The following is a 25,522-nucleotide window of genomic DNA, read 5'->3' on the forward strand; positions in this document are numbered from 1 at the left end:
CCAAATATAATGCAAACAACGACCACTATTATATTAAAATCTAGTAATAGATGTAAGGCTCGTAGTACAAGTGAAAAGCTTAATGTGCTGTCGACTTTACCTACAATTCATACCTACCCACTTTTCTCATATATAGAGAATGAGAAATGAGAAAAGTATGAATTGTAGTAGGAAAAGTCAACTTGAACCCCCCGAGCCATCGGCTGGCGACGCCCTTGAAAGCACGTCTTGTACACTGTATTTTTTCCCTAAAAAAAATAAGGAACACATCTACAAATAATTATATACTAGCATGGAATTAATATGTACTACGTAGTACATATTAATTCCATGTATACTAGTAATATGTGATAAGGAAACAGATGGAAGTGACATAACTACAAAAAAGTGTGGCCGGCGCCATATTGCCTCGAACTAAACATGGCGGTCTATAGTGATGGGACACTCAGTTTATATTTGTCGAGGATATCGATAAACTAAGATGTTATAAGTGAGCGTCCTGTTATATTATCTATACTAATATTATAAAGAGGTAAACTTTGTTTGTCTGTTTGTTTGTTTATTCGTAATGAATAGGCTCAAAAACTACTGAGCCGATTTTAAAAATTCTTTCACCATTCGAAAGCTACATTATTTACGAGTAACATAGGCTACTTTTTATTTTGGAGAATATGGGGTTCCGTAAGATATTTCTGTTTTTCGGAAACAACTAGAAAATTTACTTATTTTGCGTACGCTGCCTAAACTATAAAAGATAGAGCTATACAATGTTCTAAGTAAATGTAGATCTTATAAATATCTACAAAAATGTCCGCGACACAATATACCTATCTATATCAAGTGAGACACAAAAACCATTTTTTTATTTAAAATCTTGATTTTTTTTGGACTACATTTAAACGCATTTATTTTACTCATGCTAATAATCCTTATCAAAATAAATAATTTCATCACTTAGTACAGTTTATGTAGATTATATTTGCTCTTTGAATGATTAAAATTGGACGTTTGGTTTAGAAGTTATGGCGAAATTAAAATATTGCGATATACGTCCGTTTCGAAGTGGGCGCTACCAATGCCACAGAATAGATAATAGTACAAGTACCAATGCAGGGGTGCGCATTGTACACATTTAAAAATGAAAAGGTCTACAGAAAACTCCGCGATGGTATATATTTTTTTTTATGAAATAAGGGGGCAAACGAGAAAACGGGTCACCTGATGGAAAGCAACTTCCGTCGCCCATGGACACTCGCAGCATCAGAAGAGCTGTAGGTGCGTTACCGGCCTTTTAAGAGGGAATAGGGTAATAGGGGAGGGCAGGGATGGGAAGGGAAGGGAAGGGAATAGGGGAGGGTAGGGAAGGGAATAGGGTAGGGGATTGGGCCTCCGGTAAACTCACTCGGCGAAACACAGCGTAAGCGCTGTTTCACGCCGGTTTTCTGTGAGAATGTGGTATTTCTCCGGTCGAGCCGGTCCATTCGTGCCGAAGCATGGCTCTCCCACGTATAAGTATATCTCTTATGGATATATCCCACAGTAACATATTTTTTTGTCATTTACTTTTAACTTCAAATGGCAAATTTTCAAAGCGATTTTAACCAATACGGCAATAATCCTTATTCAATTAAATACTTTAAATACATTGTTGATTATGGCCCTTTACAGCTTATTTATTTTTTATTTTATTTAAACATTTATTGCACACAAGACACTGTTTACATAAAAAATTACATAGGAACTGCTTATTTCTAAAGAAATTTCTTACAGCAGCCCTACGGAGAGAGATGTGTTATAAGACATCAGATAGAGCGTGCACAATAACAAAATTATACCACATCTATAATAAAAGTACACGAAACTTATAATAATAATAAAACATATATTATGTATTATATCTATACTAATATTATAAATGCGAAAGTATCTCTGTCTGTCTGTCTGTCTGTCTCGCTTTCACGCCAAAACTACTGAACCGATTGTAATGAAATTTTGTACACAGATAGTCTAAAGCCTGAGAAAGGACATAGGCTACTTTTTAACTGGAAAAGGGGGTTGTAAGGGGGTGAAAATACGTAAATTTGGTCAAATTAAGTTAGTTCTAAAAACTCAAAATAGATGGCGCCAAGAGTCCCCTAGATCGTGCTATTGCTTGATCATGCGTATTTCTATAAGACGTGGTACCATGTTAAGCTAAGTTTTTCGATTCTTTCGATTGTTATACACGTTCTATACTAATATTATAAAAAGAAAGCGAAAGTATCTCTGTCTGTCTGTCTGTCTCGCTTTCACGCCAAAACTACTGAACCGATTGTAATGAAATTTTGTACACAGATAGTCTAAAGCCTGAGAAAGGACATAGGCTACTTTTTAACTGGAAAAGGGTAAGGGGGTGAAAATGCGTAAATTTGGTCAAATTAAGTTAGTTCCAAAAACTCAAAATAGATGGCATCAAGAGTCCCCTAAATCGCGCTATTGCTTGCTCATGCGTATTTCTATAAGAGGTGGTACCATGTTAAGCTAAGTTTTTCGATTCTTTCGATTGTTATACACGTTAATATTAACTAAGAACTCACCTACCAACTTAGATTAGATATCAAATTCAAAAACAACAGCGCCAAAACTACTGAACCGATTGTAATGAAATTTTGTACACAGATAGTCTAAAGCCTGAGAAAGGACATAGGCTACTTTTTAACTGGAAAAGGGTAAGGGGGTGAAAATGCGTAAATTTGGTCAAATTAAGTTAGTTCCAAAAACTCAAAATAGATGGCACCAAGAGTCCCCTAGATCGCGCTATTGCTTGCTCATGCGTATTTCTATAAGAGGTGGTACCATGTTAAGGTAAGTTTTTCGATTCTTTCGAATGTTATACACGTTATTAACTAAGAACTCACCTACCAACTTAGATTAGATATCAAATTCAAAAACAACAGCGCCAAAACTACTGAACCGATTGTAATGAAATTTTGTACACAGATAGTCTAAAGCGTGAGAAAGGACATAGGCTACTTCTTACTGGAAAAAGGGGTTTTAAGGGGGTGTTTATGCGTAAATTTGTTCAAATTAAGTTAGCTCCAAAAACTGGAACAGATGGCGCCAAGAGTCGCCTAGATCGCGCTATCGCTTGCTCATATGTATTTCTATAAGAGGAGGTACCATGTTGAGTTAATATTTCGATTCTTTCGATTGTTATACATGTTATTAAATAACTCACGTACCGACATAGAAATCAGAAACAACAGTCTACCAATAATAAATACTAAATAGTTTATGGCCTATGGGTATTGGCTATTGGGCAAAGCTAAAGTTGTGTAATGCATTATGCAGCTAAGTTGTGTACCGCTAAATAAGCTTTAACCCCTCGTCTGTCGAATTTTTAAATACGCCATCTAATGGCGTATTTAAAAACAGGCGTATCTGTCGGACGCCAGTAGATGGCGTTTTTTTCCCCCGTATTTTAACGTCATGATTTTGCGATAAAAACATATTCTATCCTGCTCAAACTTATACAAAGTACTGGAGATACGACAAGGAAGGAACAGAATACTACGTATAACAACAAGCTTTTGACACCAATTTTATTGACACCGCGCGCTATAAACTGAAGTCCACGCGGACGAAGTCGCGGGCAACAGCTAGTATAAATATATAATTGGAATCTCGGAATCGGCTCCAACGATTTTCATGAAATTTAATATATAGGGGGTTTCGGGGGCGATAAATCGATCTAGCTAGGAATCATTTTTAGAAAATGTCATTTAATTCGTGTTTTATCGAATACCGAGCAAAGCTTGTTTTTGAATTTGATATCTAAGTTGGTAGGTGAGTTATTAGTTAATAACGTGTATAACAATCGAAAGAATCGTAAAATTTACCTTAACATGGTACCACCTCTTATAGAAATACGCATGAGCAAGCAATAGCGCGATCTAGGGGACTCTTGGCGCCATCTGTTTTGAGTTTTTGGAACTAAGTTAATTTGACCAAATTTACGCATTTTCACCCCCTTACCACCCCTTTTTTCCAGTTAAAAAGTAGCCTATGTCCTTTCTCAGGCTTTAGACTATCTGTGTACAAAATTTCATTACTATCGGTTCAGTAGTTTTTGCGTGAAAGCGAGACAGACAGACAGACAGACAGACAGACAGACAGAGATACTTTCGCATTTATAATATTATATTAGTATATATTAGTATTAGTATTAGTATATTAGTATATTAGTATATTAGTATATTAGTATTAGTATATTAGTATAGATACAAGAATTGCTCGTTTAAAGATATAAGATATTATGTATATTTAATAACGTTACTAAATGGATTGAGATTCTTGAAGATAATGCTCTTTCAAGCGTTTCTTGAACACACTGATGGTAGAGCTATCACGAACAGTGTAGGGAAGCGAGTTCCACAATCTGACTGCATGAACTGTGAAGGAGTAGGAGTAAAAGTTGGAACGATGGGATGGGAGTGAAAGATTCATTCTAATATTGGACCTGCGTGGGGTATGGGTGGTCGGGAAAAATTGAACCGTTCAACAAGGTAGGAGGGGGAAAGGGGGTTATATAGGATATTATATAATAGACAAAGGATATGGGAATTGCGACGGAGACGGATAGGAAGCCACTTGAGTTTTGACCGATGAGCTGATATGTGGTCAAACTTTTTGAAGCCAAAAATAAAGCGTATGCAAAGGTTTTGCAAACGCTCTAATTTTGTTAAAAGCTCTTCGGTCAGGTCCAAGTAGCAGGAATCGGCATAATCAAGGATTGGAAAAATGAGAGTTTGGACAAGGAAAATTTTGGTTTGTGTAGGTAAAAAGTTTTGGAGGTTCCTCATCATGTGCAGCGAGTGGTGTACTTTTCTGCTAACTTCGTTAACCTGAGGCTTCCAACAGAGGTTGCTGTCCAAAATTAAACCTAAATTTCTTGCCGTTTCTGTATACTCAATAATTATACCATCATATACGATATTCGGCACATGACGTAATCGCTGGGTCATATATCGGCTTCCTATTATAATGGCCTGTGACTTTTTTGGGTTGACCGAAAGACCGAAGGATCTAGCCCAGTCGGCTATGCGTTGTAAATCTGAGTTGATTGAAGCAACTGCGGAATCAATGTCGTCTAGATTACAGTGACGATAAATTTGGAGATCGTCTGCATAGAGATGGAAATTAGAAAATTACGATTTTAATTTTAAATGAATATTTTCGAAGATAATACAGATTTAAAAATTGCGGGACGTAAGTAGCTTTTGCGGTAGTACCGACCAATGCGGGCTACGGGTAGTAAATAGTAATGATTATAAATTATTTAAAATCAAACTACTGAATCGATTTTAATAATTTTTTCAGTGACTTAGGCCATAATTTATTTTATACCCGTGCGAAGCCGGGGCGGGTCGCTAGTATATTATATTATTGATATCAAAAATGTTTTTTTATATTATATAAAAAAAAACATTTTTGCAATCAATATAGGAGCCTCCTTAATTTTAATTGAACTTAGCTTCAGTCACTTCCTTAGCCTCGAAATCTAACGGGTATTTGGGCACACTGCACTTAATTTGGGTCACTCAACAACGCGCAGAATTTTCATTGTTCATCAAATCTCTCCTGCAAATCTTTTATAATATTTTTAAAATTTGCTATTTTTTTTATTTTACTTTTGCCCGCGAACTTTTTCATTCCATGTCTTTATTTTTCTTTTAAGACACTTTTGCTCTAACTTCTTGTTTTGAGTTCGTTTCTGTAAACAAGATTTTTAATTTTTATGAAGTTTTATTCTGCTTTCAAAGTGTTGAAGTTACATTTTTATATATAAATGTATATATATATTTCATGAAATTATTTAGTATATAAGAGATTTCGGGGGCGATAAATGGATGTAGCTAGGAATCATTTTTAGAAAATGTCATTTTATTCGTGTTTTATCGAACACCGAGCAAAGCTCGGTCAAATAGCTAGTAATAATTAACATCAAACACTATAGTACAGCGATGCCTTAAATAAACTGCTGTATCACTTTTAATTTGGGCTATAGAAGTTTGATGTTTACATAATGAGTAAAATTATTATTAGAATGAAAACAAAGTGACTATTGAAATGACATTGATTTTGTTATGATTATGTGTTGTCAAACAGATAACGAGGCGGATTAAGGTTAAAATCTTTTAAATAAATGATCAGATTCTTCACCTTATATTTTTTAAATTCGATAAAAAAGTACATCACTAAACGTCAAATCTACTAATTTCTATGTTGATTAAATATCTAAAATCAAGTCATGCTATATTCTATTCTATCACAAATCTTATTTATTGTCTAATTATTAACTAAATTAGCACATACGAAGTCAAACCATCGGTAAAATAACAAAAATTTTAGTAAAAATATAAACATACCGATCCAAGGACAAACTTTTTTAAATTTCTTCACTTTTTTGACGGACTATAAATTAATTTTAAAAAAGCAAATTGGTTGAAAAATTTGACCGATATATCGATATTTTTTTCGTGATATATCGAGACCGATATTGATATGTTTTCAAATATCGATGTATCCGACATCCCTATAATACGACACTTTGACAGTTTATGTACCTCGGAGAACTGGAACATAAAATGGCGGACCGGCCACAGTATTTTGATTTGGTAGAGTCTGGCTAGTGAAAGATGAGACTGGAAAAAGGCGGCAAATTCAAAAAATCGACGTATAACAACCCTGTTTATAGCCGGAATTATAGTTTTAATCTACGAATTACGAATAATAAAAACTAAGAAACCTTATTATTCGTAGTTCGTAGATCAAAACTATAATTCCGGCTATAGACATGGTTGTTAAACGTCGATTTTTTGAATTTGCCGCCTTTCCCAGTCTCATCTTTCGCTAGCCAGACTCTAGAGACCATTATGCCGAGTCCACTCTATAAAAGTCAATGGTGTCAACCATTTATCTATGGTGTCAACCATGAGGTACTATAGACTGGAGAGAGCCTTATATCGGTGTATAAGCGTCAAAAGCGTGTAATGTTATGTCCTACTTAGTAGGACATAACAAAGGAAATCGGTCTGCATATTTCATGTAATAAAAGTGTTAATAAAGGTTTTAGTGAACATTTAATGCTAGATATTGTTGAGTTCTGTGGTTCCGCTAAATAATAAACCATAAGAATGGTCAAAGAATGCCTCAAACACGTGGATTTAACATTAAATACGTAAGTTTTGAACAACGTTTTTTGGGCTTTTCAATCGGTATTTTTGTAAGCGAAAATGATAATTTATAAGTTTATTAATCCCTTATTCGTGCTATATAAGGCATTAGTGCTAAAAATGTCAAATCAATTAATAATTTGGCTATAAAAATTGTATTGCTTTTTACGTGTGTTTACGGATTCTCATCACTTGAACTATAGTTAATCGATATTATGAACTAATTGACTTTCTTTCCTGTATCATAATGTGCTTAGAAATAATCGACAAATAGAAATATTGAAGAAAATAAACGCACACTACTTGTATGAAAAAAAGCACAAAATGGCCACGCGATGACGGGCTAAGACTACAGCCGTGTTCGTTTCATTTTTTCGCAGATTGGCAGCTGACTGTCAACTTCATAATGGAGTGTCATCTTCTAACAATTTCTGTCAGATTTCAGAACATGACACTCACACTGACACTAATTTTTAACTTTGCGCATGCGCAATGTACATTGAAAAACGAAACGAATACGACTAATATCTATACTTTAGTACTTTATCTATGGTGTCAACAGTCAAAAATGTAAGCAGGGTTGCCAGATTGGGCGACAAGTAGCCAATTGGGCTATTTTGCGGTCCTCCGCGGCTACAAAAAAACATGGAATGGCGACTTATCGCCTGTTGGGCGACACGGTTTTTTACTTATCGCCTATTGGGCTACTGCCTACTATTGTATTTTCGTGAACGCGGCCATAATATCAACGAACGCAGCGATGCGTTGTCTATGCGCGGCCACTTTCACTCATAATCTGGTTCGCCGCGTGGGTGGCTGTTGAATATCATTCTGTTCAGGAGCAGAGAGAGCTCCGGTAGGAGTGTTAGTGTTCTGTGAGAGAGAGGCAGTAGATATCATAGATAATCTATACTAATATTATAAATGCGAAAGTATCTCTGTCTGTCTGTCTGTCTGTCTCGCTTTCACGCCAAAACTACCGAACCGATTGTAATGAAATTTTGTATACAGATAGTCTAAAGCCTGAGAAAGGACATAGGCTACTTTTTTACTGAAAAAAAGGGTTGTAAGAGGGTGAAAATACGAAAATTTGTTCAAATTAAGTTAGTTCCAAAAATTCATACTAGATGGCGCCTTACGTCTCTTACATCGCGCTAACGCTTGCCCAACATCTTTCTATAAGAGGTGGTATCATCGTGAATTTGAGTTTCGATTTTTTTCGATTGTTATTTCTTTTTTACATTATTTAATAAGTCAGTACTTTATATTATATTATATATACAGTGACGTAACCTTAAACCTATCAATGATAAATAGTTTATGGGTAAAGTTGTGTAATTGGAGGGCTAAATAAGCTTTAAAATTTGGCATAATATATTATAAAGTTTAATTTTAAAAAATGAAATATTATGTGCACACTGCACAGCTGTTTTGATTTAAGGGGTACCAGGGTTTTTTTTATAAAAGCTTTTGACACCAATTTTGTTGACATCGCGCGCTATAAACTGAAGTCCACGCGGACGAAGTCGCGGGCAACAGCTAGTACATATATATACTGAGTAGATATGTTGGATCGTAATTTGCTCGACACCATCCAACTTTTTGGAGCAGATGACGATTAATATGCATAAAACATTTTTTATTTGTAAATTCATAATTTTAAAATAAATACTATGAATTATAGATTTTCATTGCTAAATGTCACTTTTATAGTTGGGAAAAAAACCCCAAAAAATACAAACAACTCGTTACCACTAATGCAAATTTACAAGTATCCAATTAAACCAAGAATCTTATGTTATATAATAGGTATAAGCTTCTTGAATTAAACGAAGCAAGTCTCAAAATATTGATAAAATTACATGTAAATACATAACTCTAATGTAATAGAACAGTAGCATATAATATTATTCATACGTTTTATTGACATTACGTTTAATTACCGTGTTTCTTTTTTATTGGGCTACTTTGGGCTATCTTTTTATCGCGAAGTGGCGATTTGATCGGTCTTTGATCTGGCAACCCTGAATGTAAGTAGGAGTTTTGCGGAGAATGTGAAAGAGTGATGTTGTGTTTTTATATTATTTTCCTAAAATTGTGTTATCTGGGTTTTTAATGTGTAATATTGGTAGGATATTAACCATTAGACATTCTTTATCGTGCACAAGTGTGGGAAAGTGATGTAATAACCAGAAACGTGCTCTTTTGTGTTCCCTCCAAAACTCCATCGAAAGTTTCAGTAAAGCGTCTACCACTTTACTGAATCGACCGACTTGACTTCTTGACTGTATTGACTTTATACTTAGACTTTGACTAGACTTTAGACCTGACTGACCTGACGATTATAGAAAAAAATGTATTAAAGACATTGATGAAATACTCAATGCAGATATGTTACTACCGCGCGCGTTGTGAAGATTCAAGTTCGGCCCAATTGTTTAGGCTGCATCGAGCGCAGTCACGAACGTGCCGCGTCTTGTCTTACCTAAATAAATTGAAAATGACGTCGTGCGCGTTTCGAAAATGTAGTCAATTATGACTCAAAAAAAAACAAAACACATGGAATCTCTTACCACATGTCTTGATTGCAATAAATACCTCGATTATTTACATTTTCAATAACTTTTTCGAACAATCTGGAAAAAATCGAATTTTCGTCATATTTACATAGAAGAAAGAGACAGCGATACGATTCGACGTTTAAAAATAGAACTGTCTCTTTTATGTACATACATAAATGGTTTTTCGTATCTTTTGTTTCACTTATCTGTCAAATTTGTCAATGTTTGCAATTTTGAATTTGAAAATTGTTCGGAAGAGATTTAAGCCGGAAAATAGATTGGACGTAACAGTAGGGTTATTCACTAAGCGTTTCCGCGCGGAATTTTTCCGATGTAGGAATCTATTTCACTTTCAAGCAAATGACAAGTGAATACTTTCCGATTTTGCTGTCATTTTGACAGTAGTGACATTTCTTTTGTATGAGTGAAATAGTTTCCGCCACGGATTCGATATGATCTCACCGCGGATGGGAGTTTGACAACCGACGTCGGAAAATTATCCGAGGATTAGAGCCGTTTTTACGGAATCTTCCCGGCACCTCCGAGACTCGTGAAATCTTTTCACTTCGAGAACCGTGTCATGGGCCATGGCGGATATTGTTAGATGGAATTATTTAAGTAATGATAAGAATAAAACAAAGCAATTATTAATACTTAGTTGTGTCTTTTATACCTTTTACCATTTTGAATAAATGTCGTACTGTAATAATTATTATGTGTTAAATCTTTAGGAAGTGTTCATTGAACAATAAATATTTTTTATTTATAAATGCAGTATTTGTGTTAACTTAAAGGTTTAGAAATATAATATTTTTTAAATTTTGTATTAATACTTGTGTACCTAATATGTATATTATGTTAAAACATTATTGTGCTTTTACAATAATTTTAAATAGTTATTTATGTAAATATTATCATTATAATTCCAAGTTCATACTCACCACCTGGGAGCTTCCATAGTATCTAATATAAACTTATATTGAATGAAAAATAAATTTAAAACAAATATAAAATAGTAATAAGTTTGTTTTACACATAAATAAAAAGTATTCTCACACAACAAGATTTACCGATATAATATAATTGTAATATAATTATGTATTACCTATAGGGACCGTGCAGAAATTATAAAGGTGTCGTAATTCGACAGCAGCGACATGTTGCGACTTGCGAGTAAAAGAAGTAACTTGTGAGACCCCGGCTAGTTTATAACTACATGTTTTTTTATGTTTTAGACTATAAAATGATTAAAATTATTAAAGATGGATTTATACCCGTAAACAAAGTTCGAAAGCGTGAATAAAAATGTATAAAGCTTATCTAGTTAACTAAGAAAATATCTGAAAAAGTAATTAGTAGCTATAGAAATTGATGGATATCAGCATAGAAAGTAAAAACTTGATAAATATTGCAATAAAATAGTGAAGATGCAAAAAATACTTCTAATTACTGAAAATACTTGTGGAAAATAAAACAAGTTCACTAAAATAAATGCTTTTATTTCATCAACCTTCTGCGATTCGGTCGATTCCATCTTCACAACTTTTGTCTGTCACTATTTTTAACTAATTTCAGTCTGGATCTCATCAGTGCAAACACCATTTATGTATTCTTTAAACAACACACAAAGACTGCACTATTAATCTTTTTTTTTCCTACTTGAAGAATCATCCTTTTGAGAACCAACACTTTGACAAGATGGTTCAAGTTCAACACTATCCTCAGTGTTGAATTCCTGGCAGGACTCCTCCAAATTATCCTTACTTTTGATGCAACTTGTTGCATTCTAGTTGATGTCTTTGAATGTTTACTGAAATTGGATGTTTACTGAAAGAAGCAACGGTTATAGGTTAGGTTCTTATTGTGTTCATCAAAAATTAATTTATGGTTATAATCAACAAAATTCAGTGTTTTTACGAGTCTACACATAACATTCATGGAACTTTTTAAATAGGTACTTACGTATATGTTTTTACCGGCTTTTATCCATTTCTTTCGTTTTTCAATAACCTATGGCATGTGAATACTTTTGGCAGGAAAATAGTATAATTTTACATCGTTCGATTTGCCTTTATTTTTCTTGTATGTATTAGAACATCCGGGAATACAACAATTTCTTAAAAATACTCAAATTTCTCAAGTTAACCGGTCGTCCGCTGCGCGCCGTGCGAATCCATAAATAGGTAATCACAGACTAAGAAGAGATACTAGGTAATTTTCCGTAGCTCGCTGCTCGACTTGAGCTTGACAATAATAATTAATATCTTTGACAACACACAAGTCACAACTTACAGATTTGACAGATTGTCATTGTCGGCACATAGACAATATTTTTTGTTTTAATTCCACTCAACTCCTAAACGGCAGCCGGCAGCCGCGCTATTATCTTTCTAATTTGTACTTTTGTAGTTTGTACTGCGGGGCTAAAATGGTCACATTTAGCAATTCCTCTCAATCAATTCAGCAAATGAATTGTCAAAACTGTCAAACTGACAAATGTCAAATCAGTACAAAAATACAGAAATTAATTGCAAGCAGAGTTGCATTTTGTGATTTTAGAAAAATGAATCATGTAATGATTCTTAACATGATTCTTCAAAGCGACCATTTTAGCCCCGCTGCGCGGTGCGCCATTCACTCAGCTCAAGCCCCAAGCGGCAGCCGGGTTACCGCGCTCTTTTATTCAATTATAATAATATGTAACGTATTTCGCTGACTTACAGAGTACTTTTGTATTTAAAAGAAGTTTCATTAGGTAAGATCTTTGATGTATTGGCTACATTCTGAATAGTAAATAGTGTTTTGTATTAATTTTTTTAATGAGTAGCAAATTTTTAATATTCAATGAAATACTCAAAATCATTCGTTGATTAAAACTCAGCTGAAATATATATTTTTTGTATGGTAAGACTAGTCTTAGTCTTAAAAAATTTTGTTCATTAAATTAAGAGGTGCAGGAAAATTTGGAAACAATAATTATTTTCCCATCTTTGATCTTGATACTGACAGCGATGAAATAACCAAGGCTATATAATGTTATACCGTAGCACTTATTGCTAAAAAAAAAAACTAGTGTCAATTATTCTCTTTGGTTTCGGATTCATTTCGGCGACGGAAAGTTTGTGAATCGCTGTGATACTGACAGATGAAATCTTTTCACGTGAGATCTTTCCGACGATCGTGCATCGGGGGGCTGATCTGTTTAAGTAGAATATCATTGATTAAAGAATATTGTTTTCCCGCCATAATATTATACTCGACACTGGCCATGGCTATAGCCGAAGTGCCATTTTATGAAGAAAAGAAAGAAAAATGTAAATTGACACATGACTTGTGTCAAATGTCAGTCCGGGAAACAGAATTTGGTTTTGTAGTTTTCTGTTTTTTGTTCTCAAAATTAATAATAATTTATTTACAATACTATTGCATACATTGCGATAGACCTTTATTTATAAATATTTAGGCTTCTTGTAATATCAAGTACATCTTACAAGCTATCAAACATGTCTTCCATACCTTCCACTGAGGAAATTGACGAAGAAAAGGAACGCGCCCATTTTAAGGCTGTTGTAAATGCCTTTAAGTATTATAAGTAAGTTTTATCCTATTGTCGCAATTTACAGTAAGATATTCTATCAAATTTATGCATTGCAACGGCTAAATGCATTAGTTGCCTACCACACGTGCATGCTTGACCACAGTTTTGCTGGCGCATGCTTCTCGCATGAAAAGGCGGAAGACTGACTTATCTACCACACGGCACAGTTATGCATGCGCAAGTCACATTCTTGCCGAGATTGTCGACGTATAAACGACTTGGCTTGGACACTGAACGTCCAACCACACTCGCAGACAAGTTTGTACACGAAGGCTTGCATGCCAGAATTTCAAGCAAGTTTAAAAACCGTCAAGCCAAACTTTGGGTATACTACCGTTTTACTAACTACACCCACAACGTTTAGTGTATAAGCCGGCATGGGCAAGCAAAACTGTGGTCAAGCAATAAGCATGCATGGTGGTGGGCGCCATTTGTGGTGTTGTTCATGATACCTAACACACTTTAGGTTAGAAGCACACTTCTATACATACATTTCTTTGTAAATTTTCATCATGTAAATAAATAAATAAAATTAAAACACTTAATTACAAATTCAAAGAATCTATTAAGAATTTTATGATTTTTAAGTACAGCTCTTTATAAGATTATGTCCATGTAATCTTGTGTAATATTTGCACTTGTTCAGTGTATATAATATGGTCTTTCCAGGCTATGTAGCCTTGATAGAATTCACAAATCTGAGAAAATGATATCAATGCTACCTCCAACTCATCAGAATCGTCTAGACAAGTACAAAACACTTCTTACAACATTCAAAAAGTGTTTAGATGTGAATAACAGCATTGTTCATCTTATCATCAAAGATGTAGACACTATGTTTGAAAATGTTGACCTTGGGGCTGATGCAAACACCAATGGAATGGAGAGCTTTGGATGCAACTACAACAACTGTGAACTGACTTCGCAGAAGCAGCACAAAATGCAACATGATGTTGATAAGGTAGTCATCATGTTTTATTTAATACAGTTTGACATCTTGTGGTTATGTATATTACGCTCAATGACCGAAAACGCTCAGTGAGCGAAAAAATGGCTCACAACGCGTTGTGGTCATAGTGAAACGGCCACGACGCGAAATTCGCGTCGTGGCCTTTGTGAAAATGGCCGCGACGCGTTCTGGTAATCACAGAAATACCACATAGCGAAATTCGTGTCGTGGCTGACGTGCTATTCCCATATCGTGCCCAAGTGTGTGCGCAATACACAAGAGCACGTTACGCAGGAGTAATTTTAAAGTGCCCAAGTGTGTGCGCAATACATAAGAGCACTCTGGTTTCAATGAAACCAGGCCAGTTAAGCAGAAGTCATTTCATAGTGCCCAAGTGTGTGTGCAATACACAAGAGCACTCTGGTTTCAATGAAACTAGGCCAGGTACGTATGAGTTATTTTATAGTGCCCAAGTGTGTGCGCAATACACAAGAGCACTCTGGTTGTTACGCAGGAGTTATATTATAGTGCCCAAGTGTGTGCGCAATATACAAGAGCACTCTGTAGGCCTACTACGAAACCGTTTTGAGACTCAAACAAATCAGATGAGAATGCCGCGTCCTGCTCTAACAACGTAATTTCTCGTTTGTTAGAGTAGGACGCGGCATTCTCGTACGATTGTTTGAATCTCAAAACGGTTTCGTGGTACGGCCTCTGGTTTCAATGAAACCAGGCCAGTTAAGCAGGAGTCATTTTATAGTGCCCAAGTGTGTGCGCAATACACAAGAGCACTCTGGTTTTAACGAAACCAGGCCAGTTACGCAGGAGTAATTTTATAGTGCCCAAGTGTGTGCGCAAAACACAAGAGCACTCTGGTTCCAATGAAACCAGGCCAGTTACGCAGGAGTAATTTTACAGTGCCCAAGTGTGTGCGCAATACACAAGAGCACTCTGGTTTTAATGAAACCAGGCCAGTTACGCAGAAGTAATTTTATTATTAAATTACTCCTGCGTAACTGGCCTGGTTTCATTGAAACTAGAGTGCTCTTATGTATTGCGCCCACACTTGGGCACTATAAAACTACTCCTGCGTAACGTGCTCTTGTGTATTGCGCACACACTTGGGCGCTATAAAATTACTCCTGCGTAACACGGCCTGGTTTCAGAACGCGTCGTGGCCGTTTTCATTAGGGCCACAACACGAACTCGCGTCGTGGCTGTTTTTAAATGCTCAGAACGCGTCATGGTTTTACTCGATTACCACAACGCGTTGTGGTCGAATAGCACGTCAGCCACGACACGAATTTCGCTTTCTGGTATTTCTGTGATTACCAGAACGCGTTGTGGCCGTTTTCACTAGGGCCACGACGCGAAATTCGCTTTCTGGTATTTCTGTGATTACCAGAACGCGTTGTGGCCGTTTCACTATTACCACAACGCGTTGTGAGCCATTTTTTCGCTCACTGAGCGTTTTCGGTCTTTGAGCGTAACATGTATATAATTTTGATATTGAATTTTTTGTTTCTTCACCTCATATTTTGTTGTGCAAGTGCATAACTTGCCCTCGGCTTCTCAATTTATCTACATTCTTTCAGATAATATGGCCGATTAACTTATTAAATATCACGCAATTTGTCATGTTATATTTGTCTAGTATTTAAAAGTATGTCTGTATATATAGGTGCAGTCAGTATTGAAGAACATAGTGAGAGACTGGAGCGACGCCGGTGCTGCAGAGAGGGAGCAGTGTTACCAGCCAATACTGGACCGCATTGAGAAGTTGTTTCCTGTAGTGGACTACATGTTTGTATATTTTTTAAAGCTACAAAACCCTTATGACTACTTAGACAGTTATACTGAACAAAGCTTTTTTCAAAGGAAGATTTTCAAGTTACAGACACAATAGAAGGATCTGTCTCAAAAGGATTAACAAACTGAAAAGGCCCCATGCAGTAGTTGTTCTGTACTTAAAATAATTAATATCTCATTTTTCAGAGATCGATCAGACATAAAAATCCTGGTGCCCGGTGCTGGTCTTGGTCGGTTGGCCTGGGAGATTGCTGCCAGAGGTTTCTCCTGTCAAGGAAATGAGTTCTCACTCTTTATGTTATTTGCCAGTAACTTTATATTAAATAAATGTCTTAAGGTAAGAACTGTATTTGTGTAATGTCCAATATTTCTGTTCATAACTAGGTTAAATGATAATTAAAAAAAAGTGTGTTATAATTTATTTTAATGCAAAATATTGACAGTAATTTAAGGAGTATGAACATATTATTTAAAAAAGTTTGCTGTTTCTATCTAAATGAGAAATTATTCAAAAAATAGTTTCAAGTAAGTAAGTATCAATTTTTCTATTGCAGGCCAACCAATACACCGTGTACCCCTGGGTACATCAATATGTTAACCACTTGAAGGGCGAGGACCAGGCGAGGGCTGCTACATTTCCAGATGTGCCACCCTCAGCCAAGGAGACTCATTTTTCTATGGCAGCTGGTGATTTTCTTAAGGTATTTTTTTTGTTTAGTGAGTGGCAAAGCGCACCACCCTGGCAAGTGTGCCATATAGCTATTATTCCATACTGCAGATTATAGCTATATGGCACACTTGCTGGGGTGGCGCGCTTTGCCATACCCACTATATTAGAAGCTGAATGAAAATCGTTTGTGCTCATTTCGGTTTATTTTTCTAAAGCCATATTTAAAAAGTACTTACTTATGAAAATTTTGCAGGTATACATAGAGGAGAATGAATGGGACTGTGTGGCGTCGTGTTTCTTTATAGACTGTGCACCAAATGTCATAGAGTTCATAGAGAGGATCTATGCGATACTCCGACCCGGTGCTTACTGGATCAACCTGGGTCCTTTGCTGTACCATTACAGGTTCGCATAAAATGTGTTTAGAAAATCAAAGAGTTATAGATAAACTGTGATGTTGTTGCATTTTATTTTTTTCAACACTCAACATAATATTGTGTTTAGTCTCACTATTTGCTAATAGCATTTTTATTGATTACTGACAGAATACTCAAATCTATGAATAATAAAAACTAAGGAAAACTAACTCCGTCAAAAAACATGCTCTACAATTATACTTGTCAAAGAAGTAGGTACACATTTCAATACATTTGCAATATTTAGGTGACCTTGAGCTTACTAGGCTGACGTTACATGGCAGATCAAAAGGAACCAAGTTTAAAACGGTAATAGTACGGGAGTTACGATTCCTTAGTTTTTATTATTCGTGGACTCAAATGGTTGCATTTGAATCTGATAAGTATGATCTAGAAATTCTAAATAGTACTTCTTTTTCAGTGACATGCCAACTGAAATGAGCATAGAACCACCTTATGACATCCTATTGGATATTATTAGGGATGTCGGCTTTGAAATATTGGTAAGTTAAACATAAATTAAATTTAATTCATTTTTATTTTTAGTGACATCCAAATAATTTTACATTTTTACCCACTAATCACTGTTAGTAAATAATAGATTGAAATGTTGTCTCCTTTTCAGAGTGAGCGGTCAGGTGTGAAGACTAAATATGCTCAAAATCCAGCATCTATGATGCAGCATGAATATAGCTCGGTGTTCTTTGTGTGTCGAAAACCTCTGGCCTCCTAAACTTTGTCTACTTTTTATTTGAAAAAAATAGTGAAAGTGTAAATGTATAACTGGAATGGTGTACATGTTTTTAGTACCGACTGATTTTGGCTAAAATTAAGTTAGTAATTTGAAAAATTCCAGTCATTTAGTATTAATCATTTATCTGTACAAGTTTTTCTGTTGTAAATGAATACTCATGGCATTCAGTAACATGGACAAGTACAGTGGATAAATAACTTTTTTATTGACTGCTATTGCACAACCAACAGATGTAATTTTTATATAATATTATACATAACACAACTATATTTAATATTAAGAATAATAGATAAAAATTTGCACAAATAGTTAAATTTCTAAAGTATGTGCAGTTTTACATACTTTCATATTGACATCACACAGGTTAATTAAAAAAAAAACAAACATCACCAATAAAAATCAGGCCCATTGTCTTGATATGCTATTTTAAATTTTTTGTGATAAAAATCTAGTGTGTTATGGCCCTAAAAAGTATTATAGTGACCCTATTTACATAATATTATGTTTAAGACTTGTGATAGAAGACCTCATTTTTATTACAATAAAGAGATTATTATTCATAATTTGACTTATTTATTATTCATATCCTTAGCATAGTGATTTCAATGTAATCAGTACTAGAAAACACTTTTATTCAACTTAGCTGTTATTTTACTGAATGTTTGGATAAACAATAAATTGAAACAAAACCAATATCACTTATAAATTTTTAATCTTTCTCAATAACTCCATTTAAATACTGTATAAAGTATCTTCCTATTTTATTTGTGTCTTCATTCGAATAGTTCATTTTTGCATAGGTGAGGAACTGTCTTCTTAGCCTCAACAACCTCTGATGGTTAATTGTTTGCATTGCACCAACTTCTAGAACACATCCGGGGTAGTCTGGGAACTTCACTTCATCTACATTCAGCTGTTTAGAGTCCAGAATATGCTTTGTGATGGCCTGCGTCACTCGGTCTAGCTCATAAAGGAAGTTTGTTGAACTTAGTGGGGGCTGGAAGACGATAAGAAATACATTACATAAATGATGTATAAAGTTCTATCTTAAAAATAATCAATATTGAAAATAAACAAAATTGGTCTCAGGTTTCTAAGATCATAGTGGCATAAAAAGACCAATGACAAAACTTCATAATTAAGTCTGAAATTTATTGATTATTCTGGTGGATTGGATCATATTTAAGGTAATTTGTTTATTTATTTTATTATAAGTTATTTTTGTGGCTTACATTTTGTGTGCTCATGTTAGGTGGTGGGGGTTTCTTCTCAAATAACACTTTGTATATGGCATCAAGATCAAGTGCGTCACCGGGTTGTACTGTGAACAGCGGACTGTCCCATCTGTTGTATGAGTTTGGCTCCTCAAACCTGAAAATGTTAAAAGTTTTACATTATACAAAGATTCAAGGTGAACAGACTGCAAAAGTGACTTTATTTCAATACTTTAATATATTTTTTACCTTAATTTAGTTAAGGCATCAAAAACTTCCTGTGTATATTTTTCAGAACTATGAATTTCGTTATCATTTGTACTTTCAATATTTGGATCATCTGATCTAAGCAAATTGTCTTTCCACGCTTCTTGATGGTTTCTGATTGTATACACTGTGCACTGGGTAGATTTTGATGCTTTGGAGGCACAGTAAAGTTCGTATCTGTAACCTGTAAAACATAAAACCAAATTTACGAGGATTCAAAAATACGACGAAACGTTTCGAGAAAAGGTAGTAGTGCCCTTGCGCGCTTCGCTTGGCTCATCTTGGCGGGGGCACTCCCTTGCCCCCAGATTATATTTTTATAGCAAAATTGTTGACAAACGAAGTTTACTGTTCAAGCTCATAAAGTGCTTTGAGCTGTTTTGAGTCGTAAGTCATAACTTTAGAACCTCGATTTATAACGTTTCTTGTATGACTGACCTTTTATATAATTACTTCCATCTAATATGACAACGTTATCTTTTCCTATGAGTTTTATAACATCTGATTTTAAAGACCCTCTTAGTCCTTTTTCTTTATGAAGATCCAAATACGTTGAGTTTTTATCATAACCTAACTTTCTTATAATTTTCTCCTCTGATACAATTTCTACTTGTTTTTTATGTACATTTTTAAAGAACTCTTTTAATTCAATTGCTCTAGTAGTTTTTCCACTTACTGGCGTTCCACAAATTATTATAAGAGGCATTTTTTAATTTTTGTGAAAATAGAAAACATTGAACCACCATTGAACAATAAATGTTGACACTTGACATGCAGTTGAGTTTTTTTTTTTTTTTTCCTTATAATGGCACTTCGGCTATAACCATGGCCAGTGTCGAGTATAATATTATGGCGGGAAAACAATATTCTTTAATACAATTTTTTATATATCGTCAGGTCAGTCAGGTCCAAAGTCTAGTCAAAGTCTAAGTATAAAGTCAATACAGTCAAGAAGTCAAGTCGGTCGATTCAGTAAAGTGGTAGGATGCTTTACTGAAACTTTTGATGGAGTTTTGGAGGGAATACAAAAGAGCACGTTTCTGGTCACTACATCACTTTCCCACACTTGTGCACGATAACGAATATTTAATGGTTAATATCCTACCAATATTACACATTAAAAACCCAGATAACACAATTTTAGGAAAATAATATAAAAACACAACATCACTCTTTCACATTCTCCCAAAAACCATGCAGTTGAGTTGACATTTGACAATGATATATTTTGACATTTGTGATTTGAGCTGTCAAGTGTCAGAATAACTTTTTTCAAATAAACTTTAAAAAGTCCCAGAGCACCCAACATTAAATCTGTGTTGAATGAATGGCAATCCTCTAAAATCTAAATAGATTAGACCCTGTGGTACCCAACCTTTTTTATATACGGGCCCCAAACACGTTTTTGTCTTGGTGTCACGGGCCGCAAAATTAGCGATTTAAAAGTGGATAATTTTTCACGGCTTTCACCGTTCATGACGACTGCACTGTTTTGCCAGCGGGCGTAAATTTTAAAATGTTTTAACTTCACGCGAGCCGCCGAGCCACTGAAATATTGTCCCGATGGGCCGCAGGTTGAGAATAGCTGGATTAGACCCTTCATACCGTCGCGCCTCGGTTAACCTGCCGGCAGGCAACGCGCTACATATTTAGGTCAAAATATAGAAGACGATAATCATTCTCACAGTGCATGGCGGCTTCAGCTGAAACCTGAATGGCTGTTTAGTGTTTAATATTGATACTAATTTTCAATAACTTTCTTAGGTTAAAAAATACCAGCCATTAATATAACAGTTGCACTACTATTTACTGAGGTAAGTTATATTATGTAAGTATTTAAAGGTTTAAGTTTTCAGGACGTTAATATAATATAATAACGCTTATATCATAAATTTATGATAATAATTAATAACAACACAAACGGTACTACATAAAAATGAAACAAGACAATACTTCAACTGCCTGTATATTTTCGTGTCTCCATTCAAGTTATAATAATATTACACAAACACTATTTGATCATAGCTACAACAAAATAAAAATTCTTTGTAAACATATATTTACAGTACTTATAAAAAAAACTTATGTGATGTTGATGTAATGTACCTATATTTTTCAGTGGATCTAAAATTATCTGATAGTATGAATACCATTTTTACGTGGAGAATTAATGTTCTATTTTCAATATAAGGGGGGTGATTTGCCCCCCCCTAGCACCAGAACCTGGGTAATTTGCCCCCCCCCTGGCCCAGAACCTGGGTACGCCCATGCATGGCGGTCTATAGTGATGGGACACTCGGTTGATATTTGTCGAGGATATCGATAAGTAAGATGTTATAAGTGAGCTATTAAGGTTAGAATCTTTTAAATAAATGATCAGATTCTTCACCTTATATTTTTTAAATTCGATAAAAAATACATCACTAAACGTCAAATCTACTAATTTCTATGTTGATTAAATAATATCGAAAATCAAGCCATGTTTTATTACTATTCTATCACAAATCTTATTTATTGTGTAATTATTAACTAAATTAGCACATACGAAGTCAAGCCATCGGTAAAATAACAAAAATTTTAGTAAAAATATAAACGTACCGATCCAAGGACAAACTTTTTTAAATTTCTTCATTTTTTTGACGGACTATAAATTAATTTTAAAAAAAGCAGGGATCGGAAACCGGTTTATGTTTCAAACCGGTTTGGGGTCAATGACCGAAACCGATTGAATTCCGGTTTTAGGTTTAGGTTACCGGTTAAAACCGTTTCAATCGAATGAAACCGGTTTTCTGTAAAACCGGTTTGGTAGAACGAAATTAACCGGTTAATTAGAAAGGTAAGTGTCATATTATTATCTATTTTGTAATTCGCATCGTAATTTTTGTCCAAGCTCTGTGTCTAAGCTTTGTCTACATAATTATCTTTACTAGAGATCGCCCTATGGTCGAAATTTGACCTAAGTTTCAACGACATTAGGACTACTACCTACTTATATTTTGTAAAAAATATTAACTTTATCATTTTTTTTCAACTCTTGTCTCCGGGACTTAGCTGATCTCAGACTGGCCGTGTAAGCATTGTCTAATAGTAGGTATCTTAGATTCAATATAAAAATTATAATCCATTTTCAATTTGTCAAGTTATTGTCAACAGAATTCAACCATAAATAAAAGATTATAATTCGAATGTATAGGCTTGTCACTCAAAAATCTGTTATTTCTCATCTGTGTGTGTTGTAGTGTGTGTAATGTTTTATTTGTTAAAAAAATGTATGATAAGAGCATAATTTCAAAATAATATTAGCTCGATGCATTCCTTCACCATATAAACTATAACTGTGCAAAATTTCATGCTAGGTGCATGAAATTTTGTTTCCCCATTTTTCGTAAAAAGGGTTACAAAGTTTTTCGTTCGCGTATTAATATTATGATATTATTATTATCTTTAGGGTGTATATCTTTACCTGTAAGTACCTTAAAAAAAGTAAAACTCAACCCTTATAAGATCAGTTTATCACGGTACTTAATGGTGCCTGATCTAAATAAATAAATAAAATAAATAAATAATTAAATGAGTCGTTCCCGATTCGTCCTACGTGATTACGCCGCATTTAGAACAAGCCGGGAATTTTTTAAATGTCGATGCCGTTTCGTCCCATTTGGGTCAATTCAGACCGCAACGCGACGCGTAGATGCATTTCTTAATTTGTATGGATTTGACAGATTTAAATTGCGTGAGGCGTCATGCAAATCTGTCAATTGACAAATAGAATCCTAGATTTGTTTTTGTTGTGTTGACTCCTAATCAATAATGTGTGTTGTTGTGTTCTTCAATTTCACGCAATAATAACTCATGTGTATCGGAGGTAAGTGATCATTTTTAGGGTTCCGTACCCAAATGTAAAATGTTAAATTATAGTGTGCACCAGCTGGCAAGTTCTTTCTGCAAAGAAAAAGCCATAAGAGGTGGTTCACTCATACTAATTAACAAGAATTTAAAATATAAAGAACGTAAGGACTTAGTGAGCCTCTCTACAGAACGAACAACTGAAATAGCCTGCGTAGAGGTGGGAAACTTTATTATTATGTGTATACAGGCCTCCACTAGGATTATATGATATATTTGAAAAGGACATGGAGATTTTATTAACAAAAATAAGTGCATCTAACAAACACATTTTACTTTGTGGTGATTTTAATATAAATATTTTAGACAATAATTCAACCACTGTTAGATTCACTTCTTTGTTAAGATCATATAATTTGACAAATTTGTTTTATGAACCCACAAGGATCAGTGGCAACTCTGCTACATGCATTGATTTTTTTTTTAAACGGGCTTTGGCCCACCACACATTCCCACCACTGTATCATCTCCTGTGTCGCCAGGATCGGCAGCGGCATCCAACCACGAAAACCCTTTGATATGATCTCAGGGAGCCCGAGGGACATGCTAAAGCTGTCTTGGGACCCGCAACGAAATTAATCAGAAGAAAATAGGAGGAGAAGGAAGAATTCCAGATTCCCTCCCCAATATAAAGCGGGAGACAGCACAAAGTTGCAGTGACCGAAAGTCAAAGAACTGAAGGGGAGAAGCACCACGGGAATTAACGTTAATAATAATAGTGACTACTATGCTAGAGCTAAACTAATTTATTGTGTTAGACTGTTGCCAATAGTAATTGTGACAAAAACGCTTGAAGGCACGGAAGTTCCTAGCGCTGTCCACGATATCACCGTAGTATGCGACACCAGATGTGCAGAGTAGGTTGTTTAGCATTGTAGTTCTTTCGTCCTGCCAGAGACTGCACTCCCAGAGAACATGATGAGCTGTTTGTTCAAACATGTTGCCTTCGGTCGAGCACTCGCACATGGGTGATGCTACCAGATTAAATCCGTAGAGTTTGGCCTTAAAATTTCCATGCATTGATAATATTTTTACCAATATAGACTCCTTAAAGAAAGAAGTCTTAAACATACTAAGCTCTGATCACTGTGGACAACGAGCTATTTTCCCCATGAACAAGAATTTCAAAAAAGTATGTAAAAACAAAAGTACTTGTATTCCAATTAATGATAAACGTATTGAGAAGTTTAGGGGTGAAATTATATCTAAGATTGGAAATTTAGAATATCATAGTAGTCCAGATATGACATTTGGTAATCTTTTCAAATTAATTAAAAACCATTTTGATACTACCTTCACCTCTAAGACAGTTGGAAAAAACAATAAGAGTAAATTTAGTGAATGGGCTACACCAGGTATTATGAAAAGCAGATTAAAACTGTATGACCTTTATAATGAAAGAACTATAAATCAAAGTGAACACTTTATAAACTATGTAAGATTATATTCAAAAATATTTAAGCAAGTCTGCAGGGCTGCTTAAATTTGGCTGCTTAAAAAATTACGTGGGAGAGCCATGCTTCGGCACGAATGGGCCGGCTCGACCGGAGAAATACCACGTTCTCACAGAAAACCGGCGTGAAACAGCGCTTGCGCTGTGTTTCGCCGAGTAAGTGAGTTTACCGGAGGCCCAATCCCCTACCCTATTCCCTTCCCTACTCTCCCCTATTCCCTTCCCATCCTTACCCTCCCCTTACCCTGTTCCCACTTAAAAGGCCGGCAACGCACTTGCAGCTCTTCTGATGCTGCGAGTGTCCATGGGCGACGGAAGTTACTTTCCATCAGGTGACCCGTTTGCTCGTTTGCCCCCTTATTTCATAAAAAAAAAAAAAAATTATTTTCACATTAGAAATCTATTCACATTAGAAATAAAATTAAGAATTCAAAAAATAAAGTAAAGACAACGTGGCAAATAATAGCAAGTGAAACTGGAAGAGTCGCCAGTCACAACTCAGATTTCAAATTAAATATAGATAACAAAAATATAACTTCCGACAATGATGTTGCGACTGCTTTTGAGAAATTTTTCGCTGACATTCCAGTTTCAATTTCAATTACAAGTAACCTAAAGGACTCTCCTGATGATGCTATATTGTTACTTAAAGAAAATGTAAATGAATGTGATATCGACTTCAGATTTAAAGAAGTAGGTCCTGAAGACATT

General features: G+C 35.0%; 2 protein-coding genes and 1 long non-coding RNA gene across 4 annotated transcripts; 2 read left to right on the forward strand and 1 right to left on the reverse strand.

Moving 5' to 3' along the window:
• The first annotated feature begins 1,840 nt into the window (after window positions 1-1,840).
• On the forward strand, window positions 1,841-20,865 carry LOC121739646. Its single transcript, XR_006037480.1, has 3 exons — window positions 1,841-1,851; window positions 5,746-5,748; window positions 20,811-20,865. It is a non-coding gene; the product is annotated as an uncharacterized LOC121739646 (long non-coding RNA).
• Window positions 13,130-18,003, forward strand: LOC121739641 (carnosine N-methyltransferase). The gene is made up of 8 exons (XM_042132149.1): window positions 13,130-13,367; window positions 14,043-14,334; window positions 16,004-16,125; window positions 16,318-16,468; window positions 16,686-16,832; window positions 17,055-17,206; window positions 17,639-17,720; window positions 17,843-18,003. Exons 1-8 carry the CDS (start codon window positions 13,279-13,281, stop codon window positions 17,948-17,950), a joined length of 1,143 nt encoding a protein of 380 aa, XP_041988083.1. The 5' UTR covers window positions 13,130-13,278; the 3' UTR covers window positions 17,951-18,003.
• On the reverse strand, window positions 18,665-20,229 carry LOC121739644 (protein KTI12 homolog). 2 transcript variants are annotated; one of them, XM_042132154.1, is made up of 4 exons: window positions 20,129-20,229; window positions 19,435-19,636; window positions 19,204-19,342; window positions 18,665-18,968 (listed from the first exon to the last, which is right to left on the reverse strand). In XM_042132154.1, the coding sequence occupies exons 1-4, from the start codon at window positions 20,223-20,225 to the stop codon at window positions 18,681-18,683; spliced, it is 726 nt and encodes a 241-aa protein (XP_041988088.1). In that variant the 5' UTR covers window positions 20,226-20,229; the 3' UTR covers window positions 18,665-18,680. The 2 variants fall into 2 exon arrangements, with proteins under 2 accessions (XP_041988088.1, XP_041988087.1); XM_042132153.1 differs by having other exon boundaries at window positions 19,891-20,218.
• Window positions 20,866-25,522: the final 4,657 nt, after the last annotated feature.

This window comes from Aricia agestis, chromosome 2 (assembly GCF_905147365.1).
Source record: "Aricia agestis chromosome 2, ilAriAges1.1, whole genome shotgun sequence".
NCBI lineage: Eukaryota > Metazoa > Arthropoda > Insecta > Lepidoptera > Lycaenidae > Aricia > Aricia agestis.

Bases quoted from the DNA above. Each gene is read 5' to 3' on its own strand.
- LOC121739641 (XM_042132149.1), top strand. From the start codon at position 13,279: ATGTCTTCCATACCTTCCACTGAGGAAATTGACGAAGAAAAGGAACGC. The intron at 16,469-16,685 runs GTAAGAACTGTA...TTTCTATTGCAG, and splicing joins TATTAAATAAATGTCTTAAG to GCCAACCAATACACCGTGTA. The intron at 17,207-17,638 runs GTTCGCATAAAA...CTTCTTTTTCAG, and splicing joins CCTTTGCTGTACCATTACAG to TGACATGCCAACTGAAATGA.
- LOC121739644 (XM_042132153.1), bottom strand. From the start codon at position 20,158: ATGCCTCTTATAATAATTTGTGGAACGCCAGTAAGTGGAAAAACTACT. The intron at 19,637-19,890 runs GTCAGTCATACA...TATGTTTTACAG, and splicing joins TGGAAGTAATTATATAAAAG to GTTACAGATACGAACTTTAC. The intron at 19,343-19,434 runs GTAAAAAATATA...TAACATTTTCAG, and splicing joins GATGCCTTAACTAAATTAAG to GTTTGAGGAGCCAAACTCAT.